Raw genomic sequence first — 27,553 nt, forward strand, 5'->3', positions numbered from 1 at the left:
CTCAGTCAAATTGTGCCAATATATTTTTTATTTTGGCCCGCAAATCAATCCAATCCTGGATTTTTCTTGAGTTCAACGTAAAACCCATGACTTAAGTAAAAAGACAAATGTAGGCTAGGTTTAAACCAAGGCAGATCCTGGAACAAAGAATGTTTTGACTTCAAGTCAGCAGAAGGAACTAACTCAAACCAAAACCTCTCTACAATTCATGTCACAAGTGCTATTACCAAGTGACAAGTAGCTGGGATCACAATCCATTATTTTATGTTATAAATTTGCCACATTTGGCAATGACATATTTGAGTAACACATCCTTTCAATTAAACAGGCATCTAAGGCACCCTCTGGCTGCACATGAGTTGCACATATAATGTCACTAAAATTGAAGTTTAATTTGAAGCCTATTGATGTTCCAAGTCTAAAAGAGCAGGCAGGATTTGCAAAGTGCTTTAAGATGAAGTGTTTCTGATGAAAATTACATTTTTTACTTCAAGCTTCTGATGTAAAAACAATGCCTGTTGACAATATCTAGAGAACACATGCAGAAGGATGGAGCAGAGATTCTCTGGGGGAAAAGGAGTATGGGAGAACACATGAGCACTGGCAGAGGTCAGGCCAGGTTTCATTCAGTTCATTTTCCTTTCAATAACAGCAGCTGCCACCATGAGCAGTGTACACACACAAGACAGGCTTCCAGGGCCACTTTTTTGGGAATGCCATCCCAGCCTCCATCCCCTGGCAACAAGTTCCTAAAATCAAAGGTGATATCCTTGTCCTTAAACAGCTTAAAATCTTATTTGATTTTGTCCAGTTATTTTTCCATACCTTGTGAAGTGCTTGGATTCCCAAATTTACTATTTGGGGGTTTCAAAATTTAAACCTTTAAGTCCTGTACAGAACAAAACCATGCAGAAGATGGGAGATTTTCCTGGAAATATTACCTGTTTCTCATACACATGCTTCAAGTGAAGCTTGTCCTGCTGAACCTTGTATTCTTGATCCTGCAGAGGAAAAGATGTGTATTCTAAATCAACAAATCCCATTTTTCTTCCATTTCAGAGCATTCATCAAACATAGGCATATTAGCTATTCATACAGAATAGGCCATAACAAAATAAAAACCCACTTTATATCATCATGAAAAAATTCTCTGACATAGAAGAGAATTTAACCAACACCAAATAACACAACTATCTCCAAAGTCATGATTCATGTTTGCTAAAGAGAAACAGCAACTTCTTCTCCTGAGCTATTAAAATGCCATTCTGTACTATATCAACTGTGAAATGAAAGACATTGGAAGAAAAGTAGATGCCAAAACTCAACCAGGACTGATACATGATACAGATGTGGAACTCATTACCCTGAGACAGAAGGATTAATTTAAATGCCTAAAGGAAGACAGAATATTGAACTGAACTATTAAACAGTGCAAATTAAAAACAATTTTGAAACTTTAAAAATGTTTACAGTTTACGAGAAGAAAGATATATTCATCATCCTTTGACAGGCTTCTTTGTAATCCACCAATAGAGATTTAAATTCTTTTATTTAACATGTGAACTACAAGAAACAGTCAGAAAACTTCTGTGAAAATTCTGCTCTCACCTCTCTTTTAGCCACACTTTTTAAATCAACCTTTAACCATATGTGACATTTCATATATTTCCATTCATGAAACAGAAACAAGCCAGCATGGTATACAGAAGTACATTTAAGGATGGATATCTAAACATTTAAATCATTAAATAAAGTAAAAAGAGTTGGTCATTTCTGAGAAAGAAAGTCAGGGCTCACCCTCAGCTGTTGCTTCCTTTGATGTTCAGAGTCTTGCAACTGTTGTTTCAGCAGAGCCATTTCACGGCGTAATTCTGCAATCACTTCACATGTCTGCTGGGTTTAATAGAAAAAGCAGCTTTTGTCTTGGACTCCTCATTAGCTCTTTTGTACTTTTGAATTTATTTTTCTAAAGTTCCCAGAAACTGGAAAAATTATCAACTCGGGAGAAAAAAATCTGTATGAGTTTACGCCTCTGGAGACATCAGTTTGGGCCCTCTGGTGAGCTTAGAAATGGAAACAAAAGCACAATAAAACACCCTAATAATAAAAAATCCCTACTAAAATCTACTAAAAATTGGTAGAAGAAAAATACCTTGTAAATTAAATGCAGCAAAGTATCATCAAAGCTCAGAGAATTTCAGCAAATAAACACCCAACACCCCACTTGCCCTATGGCTCTATGGATTAATAAATGACATTTAAAACTCAAGTCTTTTCTACAGTTATTTAACTTTAAAATCACTTTAAATATGTACCATCACTGTATCTATGCATATTGGTAGATATCAACCTGACAGATGTTTTTCCAGAAACAAACCAGAGTTATTACATTTTGGGTGAAACTTACACTTGCAAAATATAAAATTATTTCCTTAAACACATAAATATTTAACACAATATTCAATGCTAGGAGGCCTGCAGGACTATTTTTTTCTGGAAAATTTTTTTTCTGACATGGAAGAGGCTTTATGAAAACATTAAGTCTTCAAGGGTGTATCCAGAATTTTTACAGAAGCACGAACAAAATCAGGATGTTAATTGCACCTTATCTGAATCAGCTGTAGAAATAGACACACAAAACAGAATGACCAACCAACTTCAGATGATTTTTCAGTCAAATTTGGGAATGAAAAATTAAATCCCAATTTTATTTAAACTTACACTTATGACTAACTTGGGGAACTCAGCAATTCCTTGGATTTATTCAAAAGCATCATACTGATGGTGAGGAGAGCACTTAAATAAACCCCATTTTCCTGGCTGTTCCAACTGGCAGCATACCTGAGCTTGTTCCTGCTTCAGAAAATCTCTATCAACATCAAATTTACTTTGTTGTTGCTGAAGGTTCTCCTTGTATTCCTGCATAATCTGGTCCTTGTCTTTCTGAAGTAACTTGTACCTACACGGAACAAGCAAACAGAATATGGAAATTGCTTTCAAATTTTGGCATTTTACCTGCTCAGTATCAATTGCATGGAGTCTGCACGTCTGCCACGAGCTCTTGTCACAGAATGAGCTGCTCATAAATAATGGAAAGGTAAGACACTCCTCAAGGTGGTCGTTTGGGTCACTCTAAATGAGTTTGACACCAATTAACATATTTTCATGAGAGTTTTCTCATGTCAAATGCCATTCAGTGTGTTCCTGGAACAAAATTAATAATGTTTGCTTCTGGAAATTCTATATTCTTAAAAGTTTAACTACTAATTGTTATTGAATTACCTTTCTTTCAGCTCCTGAAGTTGGGAGCAGACCTCCTGGTAGCGTTGTTCCACCTCAGTCTTCTCCTGAGATAATTTCTGACGTTGTAAATTACTATTTTCAGCCTCGACAGTCAACTGCTGCACACGGGCCCCCAGCTTTTGGACTGTCTCGTTCTAAAAGAATAGAAAATTATTGAGAAAAGCCTAGAATCAATGAGGGAATACCCCAGTTGTTATTCAGTAGCCTTGAGCAATGAGGTTCTCTGGCAATGCAGAGGCACAAGAGTTACAATGGCAAAGCTGTCAATCATGACAGTAAATTCTATCTTGTATATAAAAATAATGTATCTTCAAAATGCAGGTGTTTATTTCCCCTCAAAGTGGCATCTCTTCTCCCTCACACAGAACAGCGTATGCAACTGATTTCTAAATTACAAATCCTTTATAATGGGAGAGAAAACCATATTTCAATGGAAAACCTCAGTGGATAATAATAAATATAAAGCTTTTTTAGACTTTCCAGAAATCTCATTGCAGTAACTTTCAGTAAATTACAAGCATCTCTCAAAAGTTGTATCTTTTTCCTGGAAATTCACCTCGCAACATAAACTAATCTAAAAATGAACAGAGTAAGGACAGGCAGGTAGCATGAGACTACTCTAGGCCTCCCCATTCTTCCCTAAATTTATGGTAATATGCAGAGAAATGAGGGAAGAATTCCTCAGGAGGCTGGAGTCAGAAAATCAGAGTAGGTATCAGAGTTATTTTTATACTAACAAAGGCCTGAAGATGAGGGAAGTGGAACAGAAATTTCATCCACTCCTAAAGTAAAATAAAACCCCAAATATCTGCCCCGTGCAGCCATGGCCTGGCTGTCACTAGAGGTGACATGAACCTGAGCCAATGCAAGAACCTCACAGACACATCACCTGAATGCTCACCTGAGCCCTGGCAAGTGGCCACTGAGATTTCACAGGCACAGCACAGAAAATTCTCCATCCCTGCCAAGCTGCTCAATATGGGTTTGGTTTTCTAGGGCCAGGGGTTGTTTGCTTTGGGGGTTTGGGGTTTTGTGTTTGTTTTTTTTTTTTAATAATTAAAAAAGGAGTAATTTTTAATATAGCACTGAATATAACTCCTGGCTGGCCCCATGTCCCTCAAGGAAGTTCAACCTTGTTCAGGGAACAAACCCCTCCTTATCAGCTCTATGGCATTAATGAAATTGTTCAGCCAATTCTACTTGCTAACAGCACTGGCATTCCTGACAACATGAAACTCTGAACAGGGAAACTCTCAAATACCAACAGAAAAAAAAATAAAAAATCAGGAGAGAGAAAGGAGAGAGAGGAAAAAAGAAAACTAATTTCCAGTGACAGTCTAGTCTTTCATCTTAAGCCCTGCCTTGAACTCTACCTTGTTTAATTATTAAATCAGAAGCTGCTCGGCAAGATCTGTCTAGTTTTGATGGTTCTTAAATTCAATCTTGCTGACAGACTGTGTCCATTTTTCTCTGTATTTACTGTTACCTATGACATGATCTGAATGTTAATTTTTAAATTCAACATTCATTAATAAAGGAATAAATTTTGTTTGACATTGTCTTTTCACTCATTCAATTTTCCTTGTACTTCATCCTGATGAAAAGTACAGGATGCTTTTTTGAGGTTACTCATTAATTTTTTTGCTTTTTACATCATTTATATAACAGGCACAAAATCCAGATTACACCTAATTACATGCTTAAAATTAATCTAGAAAAGAAATGCAATAAATTAGAATAATAAATACTTATTTTAAAATCCTTTTAATATCATCTTTAATCTAACAGAAACATTTGCTTCTGTTACTCACCCACCTCCTCTTTAATATCCTAATTAAGAATTAAAGAGGAGGTGGGTGAGTAAAAAAATCATGTTTCTATGAAAACATGTAATATATAAATGGTCTACAAACCTGCAAAGACAGAAGTTCTGTTATCTTGAATCAAATATTTGCAATTAAGGACTGATTGTAAGATATCAGTGTAACATTGATTGAAGGGCTGTACCTAGCTTAATTTTGTCTGGGGAATAAAATCCTTGGTTGGGCTGGCTGCCAGGACAGTGCCCTCTCCCAGGAGAGAACACCTGCACTGCACTATTGAAAGTAAGGATGGAGGTGCATGAATAACAAACTCATGGAATGGTTTGGGTTGAGAGGGACCTTAAAAGCCATCTGATTCCAGCCCTGCCAAGGACACGGACACCTTCCACCATCCCACGTTGCTCCAAGCCCTGTCCAACCTGGCCTTGGGCACATCTGAACACAAACACGTGGATTTAACACTTTAAAGAGACACTTGCTGTGGTGAGAGGTTTACAATCAAACCTACAGTTGACTGTGTCTGCTGCAAATACTCCTGCTCCATCTTGGCCAGCCGCGCGTTGGTCTCCTCCAGCAGCTCCTGCATGTCCTCCGTGTGCTTCTTCCGGATGTTGAACTTCTCCTTCTCCATCTCAGCCACGGCATCGTGAAGCTGCAAAGAAAAAAAAGGCACAAAGTAACAAATGGCATCTGCAACTGGCATTGAGAAGTGTTCAATTATTATAGCATACCAGTAGAATCAGTGAAAAGCCCAGGTATTCACACTTCTGTCCTCCCTGAAAATATTGTTTCTCTAAAACAAAAAAAGATTGTGGTTGCCCCATCCCTGGAAGTGTTCAAGGCCAGACTGCACAGGGCTTGGAGCAAGCTGGGACAGTGGAAGGTGTCCCTGCCCATGGCAGGGGCTAGCACTGGATGAGCTTTAAGGTCCCTTACAACCCAAATCAGTCTGGGATTCTATGAAAAAAAACCCAAACAAAAAAACGCCCAACACTGGAGCCTCAAGATCTTCATCACAATGGACAATTTATGATTTATGATTATGATAATAATCATAATAATTTGACTTTAAAAAGGTAAGAATTAAATCCAACTTCATTTCTACATGCAGGGCTGCAAAAAAATTAAATTGTACAGCAAACCTCCTGAAGGGAGGTGGGTTTGTCCTTTATGTGACCCTCCTTCTCCTGAGAGGGGGAAGCAAGACAAATACTGACAATAATCTGGACAAAGGTGACACTGTCTCACAATAAACATGCTCTTCCCTTTGCTTTGCTGCTGTCTTGAGTTGAACAATAAATAAAAATACATTGAAGAATTCATGACCCATTGCAAGACTAAGAGTTCAAAGGAATCACCATGACAGCAGGTAGCAGCAGGTTTATCCAGATTAAAATTCCATGTCAGGTCAACCAGAAATAAACACTTCCCTAATACATCCAGAGACTTGCCAGGAGGCCAGATGAACCCCAGGAACAGGGTGAGCAGCTGAGTGTAAAAGCATCAGCAAAAAGAGTCATGATTACTTCAGGAAAAAATAAAATCAGCACAAAAAACACCCCTAAAACATATTCTGTATATTTATTTTTTGAGTGACAGAATGTATTATCCCAGATAAACACTGCAAGAGTCTGTCAAAGGAGGGAAGTATTGTTCATTACCCTTTTCTCCCACTCATTGTTCAAGCAATCATTGCTTTGCTCACACATCTTCTTCAACTCCACAATCTGCTGCTCTTTGGCTTCTCTCACCACTTGGGACTCACGAACAAGGGTCTGAACTGTTAAAAATGGAAAAAAATAAACAACCATTCAAGACCTTTGGGATTGTTCAGTGTTGTCAGTAGATAAAATCAGTTTATGTCAGTTTTTCCAGCTGATCTGGCTTTCTGATGGTTTTTGGCTCTTAAATACTTAATGAATGTGCTGCTTTAAGATGCAGCACTTAAATTCTGTGCCATTACAAGGTGTTCTCTCTTTTCTACTTTGTTTACAGAATATTTCAGAGTTTTCCTTCCTGAAGGAGTAAATGTGCATCAGCAAAATTCTGCATGACCTCAAGAAAACAGTTATTTTGACCTAATTTTATAAGCGTACTTAGGAGAAAAGGTTCTTGTGAAGGTTGGATGCCCAAGACATACATGAAAATTAAGTTCCCCAGTTTGAATTGCAAGTGATAGCATCACCATTAGTGGAAAAAGCAGGTCCATATTCACACTTCCACATTTTCATTACCTGGAACAGTGTGGGCAACTCCAACTCTACCTATTCCAGCCAAGAGCAACCACCAGCCCACAGAGAGAAGCTCCAGATCCCTTGTTGGACAAATTACTTTCCCACGGAGCAGAAACAAAATACACAGAACACTCTTCCTTTTTGTCCATAGATTAACAAACTCCTGTATTATTTTCCAGTGTGGTTAAGTCCATAGTGTGAATGGACTCCAAGGAATTCTGAAAGAAATTAACACTGAAAAACTGCTGACAAGCCACTCTGAGGGTGAGTTTTGTACTCGTGACACACTCGAGAGTACTCATGTTTGAAATCTCTGGCCGCAATAGTCTTAAAAATAACCCGCTGTGGTTTGATTAAAATGTACTGAATGTATAAAAAAATGAACTTTGAGCCAGAGATTTAAAAAAAAAAAAATGGAAAGAGTGGCCAAAATATTTCAGTGGCATCAAAGAAACTTTTTTTGGTGACGCTCATAAAACCTGTGTTCATTGTAATAGATCACAGACGTCTTGGAACACTTGGGTTGGAACAGCAGAGACAATTGGACAAGACTCTCAGAATCTAAAACAAAAAATTAAATCAAGAGCTGCAAATGATGAAGAAAGGGATGTCTGCAAAAGGAACACACAAGCCCACAGCCACAAGAGAATCCAGTACAATACCACCACACAAAAGACAACCATGAGGATAAAAATCACCTTTTTTCTCCAGTTTTCTTATTGTATCCTCAGACTCTTTTTGTTTCTTTAGGTAGGTGGACTTCAGCACATCTATTTCATCATTCTTTCTATCCAAAATCTGCAGAGAAAATCAGAATATTTTAACATAAGTGCAAAACATTCCAAACTACAACCAGTGCACAAGATACCTGGTCTACAAGAAGTCCTCAGGTCATGCAGGATTGAGTGATCGAACCTAAATCATTTTTCCAGCTACAACTGCCAAACCATAAACAAAGAACTAGTTTAGACAAATGTAGGAAAAAGCAGATTAAAAAAGGAGTTTCATGTTTTAAGGTGAGTTTTTTTGTTTTCCTTTAAACCTGGGCAAACACAGTGCTGCTTTTGTTGAGTTTGGAAGTTTCATGGTGCTATTGCTGCACACAGAAAAGATTTCCATACTTATGTTGCCTAATAGTATTTAAAAGCATCTAAAATTCTCTGCAGATTTAAGAAATATTTAAATAAGTTGGTGAACTTCATTACAGTCTTTTGTGCTTCACCAATTGAAATTCCTCACATGGATCCTAAGGAACAATGGACTGGAACAGAGCAAGTATAGGAGAGTAACTACACCCACATTTCTGTACAGGCTGAGTTTGGAAATAAAAAAAGCTTGAATATTTGCACACTTTGAGATAGTATTTTAATTTAAACTTTGTGTTTAAGATAAAGATTAAAGTTGCAGAAATTTTATAACAGTGCCCCAAATCTCTTATCAAACAGAAGCTTTAATCTTAAAACAATATTACTCCATCTGCAATAAACGTTTTGTGTCTTTAAAGATTAATACGACACTATTTAACCTTTACTAAAATATCCAACGTTATTAAACGACTTCAAAAGACGGAATTCTAACATCAATTAGGAAGGGATGACAACTCAAGGGATGAGAAAGCATTTAAACTATTTCTTCTTCTCACAAAGCTGTTTCCTTTAGACTCTCAGCTTTGCTCACTGCTTCTGCTCCAAGGCCTTGAGAACAGATGAGCCAAATACGCACCTGACCAAATATTAACATCCTCTCAGGAGGCTTTGATGTGTCACAGAGTTGTGTCAACCAGCTTCCTCCAAGCCTGTGACTCAGTCTTTAGGAAACAAAGCAGAGGCACGGAGTGATGCCGAGCTTACAGCGGGATCAGCGCCGCCGGCACCGCGATTCCCGCTCCGTCCCCGGGATCAGAGCCCTGCCAGGGCCACCTGGCATCTCCCAGGACCTCACCCCACCTCTAAAACGTGGGATTGAAAGGAACAGCCTGCTCTGGGTGGGTGTAATCCTCCCAGGAGGGGTCTCACCCAACACAGGAAAGACAAACCCAGAGAGCTGGAGCCATGTCAGTGCCACAAGAATTCAGACTGCATAAACTTTAAAAATGCAGTAGCACAAGTCAAGGGGTGATTGGTGACCTGCCTCTGCTCTAAGACAGTGTCAAAACAGAGACAGGACAGCAAGCACTGCTGCTGGATGAGCCTGGATACATAGGATACATCTGCTGGGTTTTCCTACTGTTATATTTTGCATTTTGTCCATGAAAAATTAATTTTGTTCACATTCTTCTCTAACACAAATGTTTTCTTTCTAACAGAAAAATCACGAGTTTATGATTTCCCACAGAAGTTGTTATGCTGGTAAAATAGGTTGTCTTGTTCTAACAAACAAAATGCCTTGTATTTTCATCTCCTTTCTGCAAGTGCTTTCCCTTTCCTAAGAAAAATATTCCGCATTCCTCTCAGTTTATGCCAACTGTTACCTACAATTTGACTTCCACTGAACATTAATTGCAATTGTGAAGAAACTAAAGAACAACTGATAAATATTTATGATAATCGTAGTCTCTATCATTGTTTAATACACTGCTTTTGGAAAAAGTACAAACACTTCTTACCTTTTGAACATCAGCATCGTGCTTCTGTTGTAACTTCAGTTTTTCTTCATGAAATTTACCTTCTGCTATTTTCATTTTCATTTTCAGCTTTAAAAGCAAAACAGAATAGATACATAATTTAAATAAAGAATAAATTACACCAATGACCTTTTCATAACTTTTAAATTATTTATGTCTTTCACAAGGCAATGGGAAGTCACCAACAAAAAAATTTTGTGAAAAAAATCTATATTCAGTTTCTCAATATTTTAATATTTATTCAATACAATTGTTACCAAAGATGTCATCCTACAACATTTCTTCAGAAAAATGGATTTGTAGGATGTTTTAGTTGGCAATAAACACAACTGCTACTGCCCAGAACAAGTTATCATCCTTAATTTAAATAAACACTTAGGAATAAAACTTTAATATTTCTGTTAATATACCAAGTTTGGTAAACTCATTTTCATTTCTTCAGGCAGGTGTTACATTTATAAAAAGAATGTCCTTTAGCCCAGATGTACGTTTGTTTTTGTTTGTTTTCTATTATTCATGGAGTTCACATTATAAACACATTTCCTTTTAAAGGTGACTTATGATGGGATTAAGGATTGGATCACTGAAATACATTTCCTGTTCTGCCTGTGTTTGTTCAAAGCTGTACTTGAACCCCTCCAACACAAAAATACATTGCCAATTCTTTGACTCAGAGTCTAAGTTTCCATCTTTCAAGTATTTTTGAGTCTCTTGCATGTTTTGAGCACGCCGTTAAAGGCGGTCTTCGGGACAGCTATGAGAGGAATTTCATGTTTCTCAGGCTCCTCTAGAAAGCAAAAGTGACACCTTGAGTTCAGACTCAGGCTGCTCCACCCCTACATTTATTAAGTCACTGTTCAGAAAGCAAAGTGGACTGGAAAGCTTTTTCAGAGGGCAGACCCTGATCCCCCTCACTTTAGAAAGGGAGCACCAAACCCCCTCCAGGAGATGACTCCAAGTGGTCTTTGGCCAACAGAAAACTTTGTCTTTGACTTTTGGGTGTTCTGAAAGGTGCTGTCTTTGACTTTTGGGTGCTCTGAAAGGTGCTGAGGTCCCCTCACCTCAAGGCTGAACACTGCACACCCATCACCATCCAGCCACTTCCAGCTCTCACATTTTTATTCAGCTCAATTCAGAAAATGACTTGTAATATTCCAACTCACAAACTCCACAGGAACTAACAGCATTATTCATTCTGTCTTTATTTTCCATGCCCTTGACTAATCAAAAAATTGCCATTCAAGCATGAGTCTTTATATCACACAGACCAACACTAAACACAGTACAAATTACTCATTTTTTATATGACTCATTTGTCTTACAGGTTTGTTGGGACTTGAAAATATCACAACATTATCGTGACTTGAAAATGTGAGCTCCAAAAACCCAACTCAACTCAAAAATGCTGTGCAGGAAAAACAGAAGGCTCCTCAAGATGAGAAAAGAGAAGGAAGAGCAGAAAATTGCTTCATTTTCTGAATTCATCAACTGATGCCCAACAACCACTTATTACACCACAGATAAAGAAATCCATCTCCCAACTGTTAGCACACAGAATTATGCAAATTAATGGAGGAGGAAAAAAAATTAGGTTGACAATTAATCCAAAGAAAATAAATCATATTCCCAGCTGTCAGCCAACTCTTTTATATTCCCAAAATAAGCATTATGATAAAAGTGCATCTTCTATCCATGAAATCTACACATATGTATATATGAAAAGAAATATATGCAAATATCACTGCAACAAAGTGACATTTCAGAAGAAAATCTTAGTACCAGGTGATGAATAAGTGTTGATTTAATAAAAAGAGCACAGTAATAATCCACTTCCAGATAGACAGCTTGGGAACATGCCATAAATAAATATGAAGGTCTTGTAAAAACACAAATACCAGAAACTAAATATGAAAGAGACTCCAATCTACTTGAATTACATTAAAAGCTTATGAATGACTGAGGAACAGCTACTGCCCTCACACAGCTACTAAATCCACACAAATTACATTTAAAATTCATTAATAATGTCAGAATGTCTTGGCTGATGGAAATGAATCCTTGGTTGTTTGTATCAGCTGAGAGCTAGTCTAGGTTTTATTATTCTGTACACTGAAATAATACAAAAATAAATCAAAATTGAGAATTTCACTCAGATTAATGATGGACATATATATATTTTCAAGTGCTGATTGTTCTCAGCCACAGGATGTTTTCCCCCAGGCTGACAACAGAACTCCCTGTACTTGAGGCTGGTTCCCACTTCTCATTAATCTTCCCCTTAGCACCACCCTTGCACTTGCACCAGTTCCCATCAATTTTAGCTCATTAATTCATTACACCCCTTCCACCAGAACAGCCATCTCTTAAAATGTCACAGTTCTGGGACTGCTTTCCAAAAAGGAGAGCTAATTGCAACCAAACAACTGGAAAAATGTGTCCAAGATACAGAAATCAGCTCTTAATGAATGCAACCACTGTAAGAAGAAAGTAGGTCAATTTTCCTCTGAATATTAAAAATAAAATAATAAAAAAATAGGTGAAAAATCACAAAGTCCAAATTGCATCAGGTGAGGGCTAAAAAGGGGACACCTTGAAAAGTACTCAAGCTCCTCAACTTCTATAAACTTAATGAAGTTTCAGCACTTTTCTGCCCCATGTGCTTCATCCACAACTTTCCCAATTTTTAGGACTCATTACTTTGCTCACACATCTTCAGCTCCACAAACCGAGATAAAATTTTCTTATTTTATCTCTACATATAAAGAAATGTGAGAAGTCCCATATTAAATTGTCTGAAATTCAACAGTTGATGTGCACATGAAGTTCTCAGCTCGAGTTGAGAGGAAAGCTGTATTTGTACTGAGTAAATGGTAAAAAAACCCAAAAATTTAAAAACCTCCAACAGCATTTAAACTTAGTAATAGCCATAACTTCTCAATGTGTTAATTTGAGCATTTTTTGTATGATATATTGGTTTAAAAATCCAACACTCAATTTCTTGAGCGGAAAACTGCTGAAGAAGCCAGCAAACATGAGGACAACACCACAGTGTCCTATAGCAAAGCCTGGAGGACTGGTTTCATTTCCAAATCTGCTTTTTGACCCACCCTCCCTCTGAGGCAGATTCCCAATCTCGCCGCATACATCGATAAAAATTGAGTCACGTAAACACATTTTGTGCAGTGATCTCATGAAGGCTGGGGTGGAAGCAAAAGCGCTCAGCTCTCCCCAGCTGGGAGTGAAATGCCTCCCCTTCCATTTGAAAGCTGAAGCACATCATTAAATACTAATTTCAATCAAGGAATATCTTTCAAATTAAAACCACACCAAACTGAGGTGGAGCCTGTCCGCAGATCCCAAATGTCAAACCTCAGCTTGTCCCAATTTCCTGTGGAACAGCTCTAGGTAACTGCATGTGCTGCTCTTCCAGGCACTGCCCTCTGCACTTCAGCTTGACTTTATTTATTAAACACATATTTAGAAACAAAATAACCTACAGCAGTACTAAAGAGCTTCACAAGTTTTAGAGAAACCAGATAAAACCAACTTTTCTAAGTCGTTCACTTTGTTAAACGCAATTTATGGCGCTCGCTCTTGTTGGTTTTAATATCTTTTATCACCAGTTAGGAGGCAGCAGAGAACATGAAATTTATGGCATGTTACCATTCAGATAAGGGGAAAAAAAGTGTAGATATTTAGCTATAGTTGGGAAGTTTGCAACTATGTATGAAACGCAGCCATTGCTGTTGGCTGAACATCATTCCTTTGGATTTCTGTCATTGTTTATCCTCCTCACAAAGTGAATGAGGCAATTAAACCCTAAGGCCATGTAAACAATACTGATGTCAAACATCTGTGCTGTCCCTGTTATTTAAAGCCATGAAGGGTGGTAGCAGAGCTGCTTTTATGTGCCTAGTCACACTTTCTTCCTCATTTAAAAAAACAAAACACTGCCAAAACCAGAAAATAGTTACCTGAAAATCAATGTTACCTGGAAATGGGGTTTTGGGATTTCACTGTCCTGATCCCATAGCACAACTCAGGTGCCAGGAACATATTATAATAACTGTCAGTCTTAAACTGACCCAGTTTCATCTGCAACCGTCATAAATCTCCAGGGGAGGGGGGAAAAGTGATCTCTCCTTTTTTCATGGCACAGAACAAACATTCATCTTGTCCCCATTTACAGAAATTTGTCGAAATATTGAAATACCTGATTTAAAAGCAAATCAATAAGTGGGTTAGCAATATGAATCACTGAACTCCTGCCCACTTGTCTTCATTCCAGGGCTCACCCTCAGGCCAGGGGGGACATCTCAGAGCTTTTACATACATCAAATTGGGGGTTTTGGCTATTTGACAAAACAGAACTTGTTGCTTGCCAGGTTTTGTTTTTTTTTTTTTCCAAGCCTATGAATATATGGGGGAGGGAGGGAGGAAGCGAGGAAGGGGGAGAAGGATGTAAACAATAAATGAGAACTTCAAAGTAAGAACTAACAATGCAGAACAATGACTTGTATATCTTACAGTACACGACAAAAGTTATTTGTCTTGGTGTTCTGCAGCTGCTAAAAGGAATCAGTGCACAGCACACAAAGCTTTGATATTTCCACAGAAGAAAAAGGTTTCTTAAAAAATATCAACAAACAAGTCAAACTTTCTACCAAATTGTGCTTACTTAATTTTCACATGCAGGGTTAAAATAATAAATATTGATAATTTATACAGTGCTTTAAACCATACAGGAAGGCCAAGACAGAAGAGACTGGACTTGCAAAACAGTCAAGATTTATTATAAATACACACTGACTTCAGACTAGTAATTTGGAACAGTGTATTTCACTTGATCATTAACAATCTGTCTGATCTCATTGTGTCATTTCTGTATCAAAAATTTTTAAGATTAGCTTTGAGGTATATTAATACTTTCCACATTTTACAAAAAATACTCTGAGTATTTAAAAGAAAATCACTGGTGTGAAAAACAGGAAAAAAAATTATATATCATGACAATATATTTGAAGAGAAGTTTCTACAGTAAATGCAAATTTTTAATCATACTGGAACTAAGCTTCCATTTTCAAATGGAATAGCTGAAAACTTTGCATTCAGTTTACAGGATGTGAAAAAAATACTGTTCACTTCCCATTTCAGAAAATAAACAAACTTATAACTATATTTTGAAACAATACATCATTAACCACTCCAATTACAGTACTGAATATCATCAATGTTTTTATCCAATGCAATGACTAAAGTGAAATAAATGTCTTGGAAAGTCTCTGCTGCAAAGAGCTCAGGAAACCAGAGATGGACTGAAATAAAACCAGCATTAAACAAGTGGAACAGCCAGAAATTAGAATGTAAAAAGCCCCTTTATAAACATGGCATTTTGCCCAGAATCAAAGGTCCCTCCACAAAAGTCCATGTTTATGATCTGGACTGGATTATTTGACCTAACAAACATTTATAATTCCCACCATATATCTACCCTTCTTTGTATCTTTACTCTTCAAAAACAATACAATTGCTATTTCCAGTTGCAATATTTTTACACATTACTCTTTAATAGGAAACTAGATATTCACTTAATTAAAAAAATTACTATGGCATTGCCCCATTCTTACAGCTACTAAAAACTAAAAGTTTTGTGTGAAATCAAATCTTTCAAGCTTCCCCCATCATGGAAAATCTGACTTTTTAAATGACACTGAAATTATTAAACATTTGCTTGATACAGAGAAATAATTGAATGGACAATTGTTCTTATTCATATGTAAATGTCATTAGGCTCTTTCAAGAGAGAACAATGTATTTTTTATGGATTTCCATCCTGGGGGTGGTGGGAAGAAGAAGTACAGAGAAGGAGAAATGCACCCAGCTCTGTATCCCAACAACTGCAATAACTGGAAATGGTATTTGTGCTCTCAAGGATGTTTTCTCTGGCCAATGAACATAACATGGATATTAGCACTACAACATATCCTGTTATTTAACAGCTTTATTTGCAGGGTCCCACTTCCAACGTGCAACACATGCCTGCCACCAGTGGGAGACAGTGACATCAGCAAGGACCAAAAAAAGTTCAGGATATGTTTAGAAATTAAGACAGCTTAGCCACAGCAGTATTAAATGCAAGTTCATAAAAGACAGCTCAAAAACACACCAAGCTGTAGCTTGAGTTGCAGCACTGAGAAATGAACCCAGCTGAATCATGAACATGCAGGAATCACAGAGGTTTCAGAGGGATTTAGGGAAATAAGAATATAATGAAAGGTGGCACTTGAGAATTTCATGGAATTCTGCACAGGGCCCAGTCCAGAGAATGAGTCTGAATACAAAGTCACCAACACTGACTTCTTCTCCTCAGTGTTATTCTTCTCTTTTTTATGCTGCATTTTAGCAGCTACTGAACTTTTTATACTCATTTCAAGATCTCCTAAATCAGCCACTAAAACTGTACTTCCACCTTCTTTTCACCACTGCAACATGTAGAAATAGCAGTGTACAGCACCTACTTTTTCTAGTCAATGTCTTTTCTCCCTTAAAAATCAGAATCTACACATGAAAAAAAAAGAAATCAAACTTTCTTCCTTTTTTTTTTTTAAGAGAGACACACTTTGAGGTAGAGATTAATCATGCAGCAAAAGATTAATTCCCAGCTGCTTGGCAACCATCTGGACATTATACTGGTTAAAACACTAGTTTGAATTGCTAACCTACCCCTTTGATCTTTCTCAATGTCTCCAGCCCATATGTACAATAATTAAAGACATAGTTCACAAACTATTGCAAAAAAAATAAAAATAAATAACTGTACATGTACATCTAGATCTCCACAAGCAGCCTGACTGGTATCAGGAATTATAAATCAGCAGCCAGTTTATGAAAACATGTCTCATCTTGACATCCACTGTGTGTCTCACACCAGTCTAGCAATAAAATAAGGTTTGGGGTTTATTACATTACATTCTGAAGAGTTATCAAAGCAAGGCAGGATGTGACTTCCTCACAAGGAACACAACGGACAACTTGCACATGTTTTTGGGAGCAGGACATTAATCAGCCAGGAATTATGTTAGCAGCAGTCAAGATTGCTGTGATTTTAAATATGAACGAACAGATTCCTACCCAGGACGATTACTCAGTGGTGAGAATCAGTTTACAACTGGAATTCTCCATATAAATCACACCCTGCATTCAAAACAGACACAAGGGTTGTGGAGAAAAGGAGAAAATTCAAATGAACCAGAAAATAGTTGCTGTCACTGCCTGGAAAATTTTCAAGGAGAAATAAAACAGTGTTTTCAGAAGCAAGTTATCATAAGAAAAAAAGAGTTGCAGAAAAGTGAAAATCATGATGAAAGGGATAATTATGTCATATCTGCCTTTTCTTGCCCCCTCATATGGGTCACACTTGTTTGAACAGTAAGCAACACACGTTCTTACTTTTTAACAAGAATTAAAAACCAAAATTAAAAAGCTTAACAATCTTCACCCTTGGAAATCAGCATGACATTTATGAGCAGAACTATGGTTTGGACAGTCCCCAGTGAACAGGATGACAAAAGAAGGGCAACAGAAACGGAAGAGAACTGGAAGAACAGAGGGATAATATGAAAAAAATTCCATCACACAAAGCTCCTGTTATTGTAAGACTCAGTTTTTGGGCCCACTCATGTGCTTTCAGAACATTCATAAAAACCACTCTCCTCCTGTTATTAAAAAGCACAAACAGCCCCAGCACATCTACGGAGGTTCCTTGAGCTGTATCCAGCTCTCCTGATTCCATACACAGATGTTTATATATCCATTCACCACAATTTAAACTCTAGAGACACACACAGACATGAGCACACACTTTTAATTCTATATATTACACAAGAGAACAATACTGATATATTTTTTTACCATCCTTGAAAGATATGAACAAAAACATTTCTTTTCAGTGAGGAGAAAAATATAAAATCCATGATGTAGCTAAAGACACAACAATGTTAATTTTACAGTGGTTCAATTACAAGAGTCCTTGTTTTAGGATACTGTTTCCATATTGGTTTTATTTATTACTTGTATTTGGCATGAATTTCATATATTTAATTACTTCACTATGGAAGAGGGCAATTAAGAGGAAGAAATCAAACCCAACAGGACAATGCCCACTGATCACCATCTCCTAATTGCAGGGACTCTTATCTTCAAGTGTTCTTTCCCTTCTCTTTTCTGAGCTAACACCAGCCAGAGTTATTCACTCTCCCGAGTTTTACAACTTTCTTTCCTCCCTGCATTCTTTCCCCACATTCTCTGTATGGTCCCTCTTGGGGGAAATCCATATCACAGCCCTCGTGCAATTTGCTCTGTTTCAAGTTATAATCTCCTGCCAGATAAGTGAGAAGCACAGTAAATCTGCTGCTTTCAACACCTTCAATCCAGAGCCCTTTTAGCCAGACCACGACTTAACTGTATCAGCACTGCAGATTTTATCTTCATGTAAATATATCACTAGATCCCAACACTTCTGGGGCAGTAAAACCATATAAAAGGCTTGATGATCTTTATAAACAAAATTGGTGTCACGCAGTAAAAGGGAGTGCTCATTCCCAAAACAAAAGGAGAAAAACAGAAATAAAGATTACAAAGATGAAGGTCCTAAATAGGTTTCTAAAAAGGCTGCATCCTAAAGATAAGACTTCTTGAATCATAAACCCATGAAACACTCTTCGTTTTTCATCTTACTTTTGGTGCTCGATCTATGAAGATGCATTTCCAGAGGGGGAAAAAAGGAAGTCTTTGTCCCATTCTCTATGTTCTCTGTTAGCTTACAGCACCTATCTCGTCTCTCCTCTTCCTCACTCGCCAGCCCACAAGACAAACTGGTGGAAGCAATCCCCCAGGTGTTGTCCTGAAAACCCAGCCACTGCCTTTCCCCAGCTCCTCCTGCCCCCAGCTGCACGACCACTTCATCTGGGCTGCTTCAGTGCACAAGGGGCTGGAAAAGCACCAGTGCCTCCAGTGTCCAAAGGCTTTATCACTGAATTCCAAAAAAATCAAAACAGAGGAGTGACAGCACTGATAAAGTCAACAAAACATTGGAAATACTCAATGTTCTCAATTAACCCAGACAGATGAAACTTTACAATTTATTGCATAAAGCATTGAGCTTGCCAGTTTGTCTGAAAAATAAATAAAGAGCTGGTATACAATTCAGTACAAATTTACTCCAGGTATAACCTTCAACTGAAAAGTGAAAATTATTTCCAATACCCCTCTGATTTGTTTAGACTTCCTTTGTTGAGATAAGATAAATAAGTATCTTTGTTTACAAAATAATAAAACAGAAGGAAATTGAGAAAAAATGCTAAGAATAAATAAGACTGACAAAATGAAAAATTAAGAAAGAGAACTTCTTTAAAGAAACACCAGAATGTCCCAAAGTGATATATCAGATAAACTAGCTGTTTGAGAAAGGTTAAAAGAAATCAGTTTATTAACATAGTTGATTTTATTTTCTCATTCCAGAAGAATTCCAAACCCGTACCTTAGCAATGGCACTGAATCTGTTTTTCTGAAAAATCACAAATCAGACTTTTCCTTTCCCCCTCCTTTGCTCCGTGGAGCTCTGGGTGACACAGGATGGCCAGAGGTGAAGTTCAAAGGGACATGTTCCCTTTTTATCCAGACAGGCCAATCACCCCATCTGTCGTGCTTTGCTGTCCCGCTGAACATGGATTTATTCCTGTTGGGTTGCATCTCCCTTGTTTAAACCCACAATTTTTCAGTAATGACCATTTCCCAGATGGTTTAATCCATGTCAGAAGTATTTGGGGAAGAGCTGACTAAAAGCCGCTGCCTGATGACATCGGTGTTCTCGCAGGGCTGTGATGTGGTTATCACTGCTCATGGCCATGTGTTCAGCATTACAGACTCTAAACAGGTGCAGGAATGCTTTATGAACAAAGGTCTAAAGGTTAAAAGCAAAAAACCCCACAGTTATCCTATTTTATGTTCTCCTCTTGTACTACAAAGAGGTTGAAAACAGTTAATGGTTCCCCCGGACCCTTTTGTGCAGCACCATTTCTCTGTTAATACATTCACATTCTATAAATGAAAAGGACTTTATTCCTAATTGAGCTTCACAAACAAAATAAGATGAAAACACATTTAAGTTTTCTCGTTAATAGCACACACATGGTGATTGTGAAACACTGTCTGTAACCTTTCCAGTTCAAACCAGCCCACAGTCAAGCACCATTAGCAAAAAGTCCTGGATTTTTTACTGTGTGGCTCTGAGGATTTTTCCACTGAACTAGCAAAGTATTAACTGGGTATTTTATGTAGCTCCTTGGCATGTATTCCTGTTTATTTAATTTGAAAATATTGTTTAAATGACAACACTGTGCTTTCAATTTATTTATTTATTGGGATATTTTCACATCTTATGAAACCTTGCCTCATCCTCAGGCACTGGTGGTTTGAACATTGTCATTACAGAAGAACATCAGCAGCAGAGCAGAGAAAGTGAAAGGCACATGGATTGTGCAGCTGCTTGTTTGAGCATCAAATGAGGCAGCCAGGTAGCAGAAAACATTTCATACACATTCTTTTATTAACAACTGAAGCATCTGCCAACCAATTTTACCCTCATCTGTATCTCTGCTAAAGATGTTTTCTGAATTGTCATGGAAGTAACTTCAGGACAGTTCCAATCCATGTATCCTTACAAGAGAGCAAGAAAATGAAAGAATATTTTCCTGCTGTGCTGATGATGCCCTTTCCTCCCAATTCAGATATATTTGGGGTACTTTGTGGGCTGAGGTCCTTCTGGATAGTAGGGAACTATGTACATATGTGTCAGTTTTCCAAGAGTATATGGCTGAAATGAGAAAGTTTGAAGACAAACTGAGTAGAGTGCTGAATTTGGTTTTTTTTCATGATTCGCTGGTTGGGTTTGGGGTTCTATTAATCGTTTTCCGAATGCACCTTGAGTTTCCTTTTCTGCCCATTAATTCACTATCTTTCAAAAAAATAAATGTCCAAAATAAAATGAGCAGCTTGTGACAAAATATCTCAGGCAGTCAACATCCTTAAAGCATGAAAAAGGTGAAAATGACCACAAAATTTTACTTTACACAAACTCAAAGAAAAAATCCATGGTGTGAGAGAATTAGATAGCCAACCTTGGACAGCAATCTCAGGAATTCACAAAGTTACAAAGAAGTAAAATAAAACCCCATATGACCAAAAGAGGATTGTAGATCCTATCAGAAATAAGGTAAAAATCTGCTAATTTTGAAAGGTATATAGAAAGCAAACAAAAGTCCTCACTAAATCAAAGGTTTCACTGCCTCTATTAGGAAAATTCCTAGAATTCAAACTCCCCACTAAAAATTCTTCAAAGGACTGGTAAATGTGTTTAGAAAGTCTTTTTTACTCCCTAAATAATTGGGAAATCCATGAAGTATTTAATGACAAGCCCTGTCACTTCAGCAAGTTTCTCTTCCATGAGATTTTCTGCTACAATAACTTCCTTGTTAATGCCCAATTCCCAAGGAAAAGAATCCTACCTCTTTCTCCTGTGCTCGAAGCAGTGCCTGGTGGCACCGAGAGGGGCTGCTCTGCCCAAGGTCAATTTTAGGTGTCATCTATTGAGGAAAAAGTTCAAAACAATCAATGAAGTCAAAACCAGTAAATCCAAGTACAATCAATCCTGGCCAGTGATTAAAAATAACACAAGAGGTTTGTTTGCCCTTCTGAAAAATCAAGAGAATATAAATACCTACCACAGTCATTGGCACCTGTTTTTCTCGCAGGTATCTGGGGTTTTCTAACTGAAAAACAAGGCAGAGAAAAATCAGCAGGTCAACAATGTCTGATTTAGTCCAAGACATCATAACTAAACCATACTCAGCACAGGAACTGCATCACTCAAAGAACCACAGATGAGATTTCAACATGCCTTAAATCTTTCAAAAATAGGAAATCTTCCTAAGAGATCATTTGGTTGGAAATCTACTCTGCAATTGTGATAGTGTAAATGGACCAAAAATTGCATTTTTTTTCCTCCCACCTTTTGTGGTTGAAAAAATTCCATCAATGCAAATCATAAAAATATTTGGCAGCTACAGACATAGGCTTATGCAAAAGATTTCCAACTTTGTTGGCTAAATTCTCATTGAAATCAGTATAAAGCTACAATACATTTACAGATTGTACTGATTAAAATCTAGTGCTTTTGAAAAATTACAGTTGGGTATGTTGAAACTATAGCCACACATGTAAGTTATAGAGACAAAACATAAGGAAATAATTCATTAACATGTCTGTATAATTAAAACAGCTCTCTTAATCACTATTTTTAAGAACTAGAGACAAAGCATTGTTCCCAACCCACTTCCTCTATCAGACAGCTCTATCTTTCTTATTTTCTCAGATGATGAGTTTCAAACATCACATCACAGAGAAAGCAGAATGCCCAAAAAAAGCTTTAAAGGGTATAATCTTGTAAAATGTGGCAGTGAGATCTGGAATATGAATGAGATTGCAATACACATTAAAAAAAAAAAAAAAAAAGTTGTAGGATTAGGTTGATCTATGAGGCATGGCAAATATATCAAATGCTTGCACTTTCTACAGTAGCATGAAATAAATTTGTGTGTTGAATTTATCAGTGGAAAAGAGGCTTAATCCCTCTGAAATTTCAATTTGATACAGTATTATTCATTTCCTGTCCCAAAAGGTGATGTAGGATTTCTGTGTGGTGTTGAGTTGTCATATTTCACCCAGAAGTTGTTGCAGATACATTTAACACATACATTCAATTTCAATGAATGGTGTTATCCAAAACTTTAACACATTAGCTGAAAGCATCAGGAAACCAATAATTTAACAATAACCTATTTATTGTCAGGGAGTTTACCAAAACAGTTACACTCAACTTTCCTTCACACAAAGTATCCTGACTTGGCAGTTAAATCAGCCACCAGTGAATGAAGGAATCCTGGATGCACCCACTGCCACAAAAATGAGGAATTTTGGACACAAAAGGACTGTGAGGAGAGGAATACAGGAATGGGATCAGCCTGGAGCACCAACCACAGGAGATTCAATGGAGTGGAGGGGAAGGAAAAGCAAATCAAGAGAGGAAAAAAAACAGCACAGAAATTTCACACTGGAAAAATTACGGAGGATTTTCTTTGTCCTCCACATTTGTACCTGCAATAGGATTTTTACCTGCATTTTATTGTATTATATTCCTCCTTCTACCTCAATGTGGCCACTTCCCCATCCAGCCCACACTCCTGATCATCCCCAGGGCTGAAGGTGTGTGCCAGAAGCTCCAGGTACTCCCCAGTTTGGCAGCAGTGGGAGCCTTCACCAGTACCTGGTGGAATCTGGAGAAGGCTGCAGAGCCACATTTCAAAGGCTTCAGGATTTCCCAAAGCTCTGTCTCTCATGCAGAATCACCCTTTACTTTGGCTTTTTAAAGCCAAAAGTAATATAAAAATTGTTGTAAATATTTACAATATATTAAAATCCTTTATCTGCCCATGACATTCAGCTGTTTGCAGCCTTCACTTCAAAACCATCTGAAAAGCTAAGGTACATCCTACTTGTTTATGGTAAAGAAGGAAAATGTGTCTCTAATACTTTGTAGGGCCCAAGTCTTGCATTTTTTTATTTTGTAACAGCAGCCATATGTGCTTTGAAGTTAAATGTTCCCACTTTGTTACTTGTTGTGGATTATATCCACTTAAACTGATCTGTAAACATTTAATGCCTCAACATTCATTCTTTTCATGCTGCTCTTCTGCAAAACTTCTTGTTCTCCAAATTAAACCACATTAAAGAGGGAATATCACAATAAAGAATGCCCCAGAAAAGAAAAAAAAGTCTGTATTTATGAGAAACATGTAAATTTAAAAATAATAAGCAAAAGGTCAAAGACAAGCCAAAATACATATGTATGAAACTGAAGGACTGCCATGAGAAGAGCAGTAAATCACATGCTTTTTTAAGAGTATGAACCAAATAAATGTCATCATGAAAGACATCTTTATTTGAACTAGAACTGAACTCTAATTTGTAAATACCACTTCTTAACAGAAATGGTATTTTGAATGTCTTGGTAGAAAAGATTTTGGATTCTCCTGATCTATTAGGCAGTTTGACAAGAAATCATGTTTCTATTTGTGAAGAGTGCAGTGGTCACCTTCTCCTAAACCTGTGAAGGTGTTGGGTGATCAGATCTCCATGAAGAATCCCCATCACCTAACAGAGATAATCTACTTCATTAAAATATATATTTTTTCTTAAATTGAAAAAGTATTGCAGAAATGTAGATAAAAATAAAATTCCAAAACTGCATTTCAGGCAAATTAACCAAAATTTGTAACTTCAGTATTTGCAATTTCCATTTATTTTAATAACACCTAAAGTAGTCAAAGCTAAATATTTATGAGTTAAACAATTTTAAATCTATCAATGCAAGTAATGACAAAAGTTGAAATGTTTTTCCCCAAAAATAAGGACAGTGCAGAAAAAGGACAATTTTGAGCTTTAAGTACTTCCACAAGTCTCATCCTCATCAATTACATTCCATCCCTCAGGCTGAAAATATTGTCCAGTTCAGAAACTCCCACCAAAGCTTTGCTCTTTTGCTCAGTAAATACCACAACAATGACAACACTGAAGTCATGGTTCCAAACTACCCCTCCAAAGCCCTGTTTTACTCTTTGGAAAATGCTTATCCAGGGATGGGCATCTCCAATAATGCCCAACTGCAGCCTGTGTCAGTCCACTCACAGAATATTGTAAATATTAAGATTCAGGGAATAAAACCCCCACACTTGCATCTGCAGGCTCGTTGCACATTCCCCCAAAGCTTCATCAAAGAAAAAACGGGATTGTTTTCAAAACAAGGATGGCAAAAACACACATGAAAGAGTTAAGAACACTTAAGACTTTGAAATGGTAAACAACTAAACTGAACCTTGCCCTAAATTCTTACTTTAATCTACCAAACCCAGCCAGCCAGCATGTTCCCTACAGAAATAACTGCTGAGTAGCTTCAGGAAATTTGAGTAAGGACATTCTTATCTAACATCATGATTTGCAGGGAAGTTCACTTCAATGCTGCTGTAGCAGCCTTAGTGGAAGGACTTTAAAGCACATGAAGACTGTTTGTCAGCATGGAAGCAGAATTTATTTTTTGAAGTCGCTACACCACTTGGAGTTCACTGTGGGAAAATTTTTCCAGCACTGCTGCCCTCCAAGGCCACAACATATACAGTAGGTATGTTTATAGTAAGCAGCCAGACTGAGAAACCAAACAAAAGATAATCAAATGGCTTGTGCAGAAATGGTTGAGCTTAACTAGACTGGAAAGACACAGGCAGATGTGAGCCAAGCACACAGAGCAGGCACAGCATCCACTGCTGCTGCAGCCTCCCAGGAATTCCCAACACTCCATCCACTTAACCCTGTGTTATAACACTTTGCTCCAAGGAGGGAGAAAGGAACACATGCACCAAGCACGGAATTGTTTTTGGTCTCAGTCTTCTCAAACCTTTCCTAGGCAATCACATTTCCCAGGACAAGTTCTTCTGGGCAAGACTGAGCGTCCAGTCAGTCCCACATCACTTCTGGGCAAAGCTAAAGAGTTAATTCTTGTCCTGGCTGAATTCCAGCGATGAAAAATCGTGTTCTCACTGATTAAAAAGCCCTTTGCTGTTTCCCCAGGGTGCAATCTCTTTGTGTGCTTTCTACCTAAAATGATGTGCTGAATTTCCTGGGATGTTTGAAAGAGATGCTTTGTCACCCCTAAAACTGGCTACAACTTGGTTACAAATGAAAGTGCTTTACAGGCTTCATGAAAGAGAGAGTGAGAGACAGGTGAGGTAAGAATTTGCAGGGGTTTAATTCATTGCTGTTCCTGTATGTAACTTAAATTTTTTTATCCAAAAATTATGTTTGTCCATAATCTAAAAAGCTCAGCTAAAGCAGAAAAAAAAGGGAAAAAAGGCAGTTTAATTCCATTATCCAACGAGGGTTTTTTTTCTGACACTACACATCTTTCACAATATTTAATTATTTCTGAGACATAAACAAGAGATATTAATCTTCAGTTATGAAGTGCACTAGAGCTGCAACAATATGCAGAGATTTATTGACAGCTGTTAGTGAAATACGACCACAGAATCACAGAAAAGTCTGGGCTGGAAGGAACCTTAAAATTATTCTCATTCCCCTAGCCCAGGTTACTTTTATTATACTCCAGAATGGCTGAAAAATGACAAAAAGTTCAAAGTAAGAACATGACCAAACATTACTGGTGTTTATTTGTCTCAGCTCCTGCTTCTGCAACTTTTCCCTTCAAACAGCCAAACAAAAGGATTTCTCCTTCTCTGCATTGCAAATGCAGCTTCAAGGCATGAACACCTGATAAAGGACAGTCCCCACAGCAGCTCAGATAAGAGTCAATACAAGAAGAAAATAAGAAAAACACATTTTATAATGTATGTAAAATGAGTGTAAATTAGTATTCCATGTATGAAAGGCAAATTTATCACAATCAAAACTCAGTGTTTTTGTCAAACATTTACTCATGCCTGATTAGAATCTAAAGAACTTGAATCATAAAATGTTTGAAAGGGATAATCAGGAATGCTGCAAGGAAAAGGAGAAAATTCTCTTATTACTCACAAAAAGTAACAATATCAGCAAAGTAACACAACAGATTTACTTTGCCTGTGGAAAATGTTATTATTAAGAATGAATATCTGAAGCCTCCAGATTTGACCTCTCACCTTGGTAGAAAACTCATAAAAGCATTTCCCAAAACTTTCCACAGTATTTTTAATAATAATAATAAAAAAAACCAACTCAATCACTGATATAGGTATATCATAAAAACTGAAAAGACATCCAGAATGTGACCTTAAAAATACAAGAGCTTTGAGAAGAGGAAATTTAGAATATATTAAATAAGCAGGAATAGAATATATTCCTGCTTAGAATATATTAGAATTATTATATTGTATATTAAAATTACATATCTATATAATCTATATAATCTATATAGATATATTATATATAATATTATATATATATCTGTATTATATATATAGAATATATAATTTAGCTATAATATTAGCTATTATATATTAGAATTAGAATATATTAAAGAGCAAGTAAAAATAAATTAACAATTCATAACTGGTCATTTTAATCCCAAGCTGGAGCAGTGAAGGCTCAGCAGCCCCTCACAGCTGGAAGACACCAGGGCTGTCTCACCAATGTGTGCACCTAGTTGGGTATTTGCAGATCCTTGGATAAAAGCATGCTCTCCATATAAACTTGCCTGAAATACTCACAGCTTCCTAAAATTAGAGATTCTTACTGACAAAAATCCTTGTACAAAGACTTGTATAGCCAAAAAAACCCAAGGAAAGTTTCAAAAGCTTTTTAAGACAACTATTCTTCAGCCCAGGCAGCTCAAAGTGAAAGCCATTCTGAATCTCCTTTTCTATCTTCCCCCACTACTGAAGTATTTTTTGGGTCAAGGGTCTTCT

General features: G+C 37.2%; 1 protein-coding gene across 12 annotated transcripts in view; it reads right to left on the minus strand.

Annotated features, from left to right (window-relative positions):
- CEP112 (centrosomal protein 112) overlaps nucleotides 1-27,553 on the minus strand; it is a 185,777-nt gene that overhangs the window by 145,182 nt on the left and 13,042 nt on the right. For 7 of the 12 annotated variants that reach the window (XR_014949296.1, XM_085556675.1, XM_085556673.1 and 4 more), the window contains 10 exons: nucleotides 21,764-21,811; nucleotides 21,548-21,625; nucleotides 9,966-10,052; nucleotides 8,059-8,158; nucleotides 6,788-6,906; nucleotides 5,635-5,778; nucleotides 3,283-3,437; nucleotides 2,842-2,959; nucleotides 1,798-1,893; nucleotides 942-1,001 (listed from right to left, as the gene is read on the minus strand). Coding sequence is in view for 11 of the 12 variants with exons in the window: in XM_085556675.1 (XP_085412801.1) it covers nucleotides 942-1,001; nucleotides 1,798-1,893; nucleotides 2,842-2,959; nucleotides 3,283-3,437; nucleotides 5,635-5,778; nucleotides 6,788-6,906; nucleotides 8,059-8,158; nucleotides 9,966-10,052; nucleotides 21,548-21,625; nucleotides 21,764-21,811 (1,005 nt within the window). In the remaining variant the exon portion in view is untranslated. The remainder of the gene's footprint in view (nucleotides 1-941; nucleotides 1,002-1,797; nucleotides 1,894-2,841; nucleotides 2,960-3,282; nucleotides 3,438-5,634; nucleotides 5,779-6,787; nucleotides 6,907-8,058; nucleotides 8,159-9,965; nucleotides 10,053-21,547; nucleotides 21,626-21,763; nucleotides 21,812-27,553) is intronic. The other 5 variants (XM_077787393.1, XM_085556674.1, XM_085556669.1 and 2 more) reach the window with 1 other exon arrangement.

This window comes from Lonchura striata, chromosome 18 (genome assembly GCF_050655825.1).
Source record: "Lonchura striata isolate lonStrDom1 chromosome 18, ASM5065582v1, whole genome shotgun sequence".
Taxonomy (NCBI): domain Eukaryota; kingdom Metazoa; phylum Chordata; class Aves; order Passeriformes; family Estrildidae; genus Lonchura; species Lonchura striata.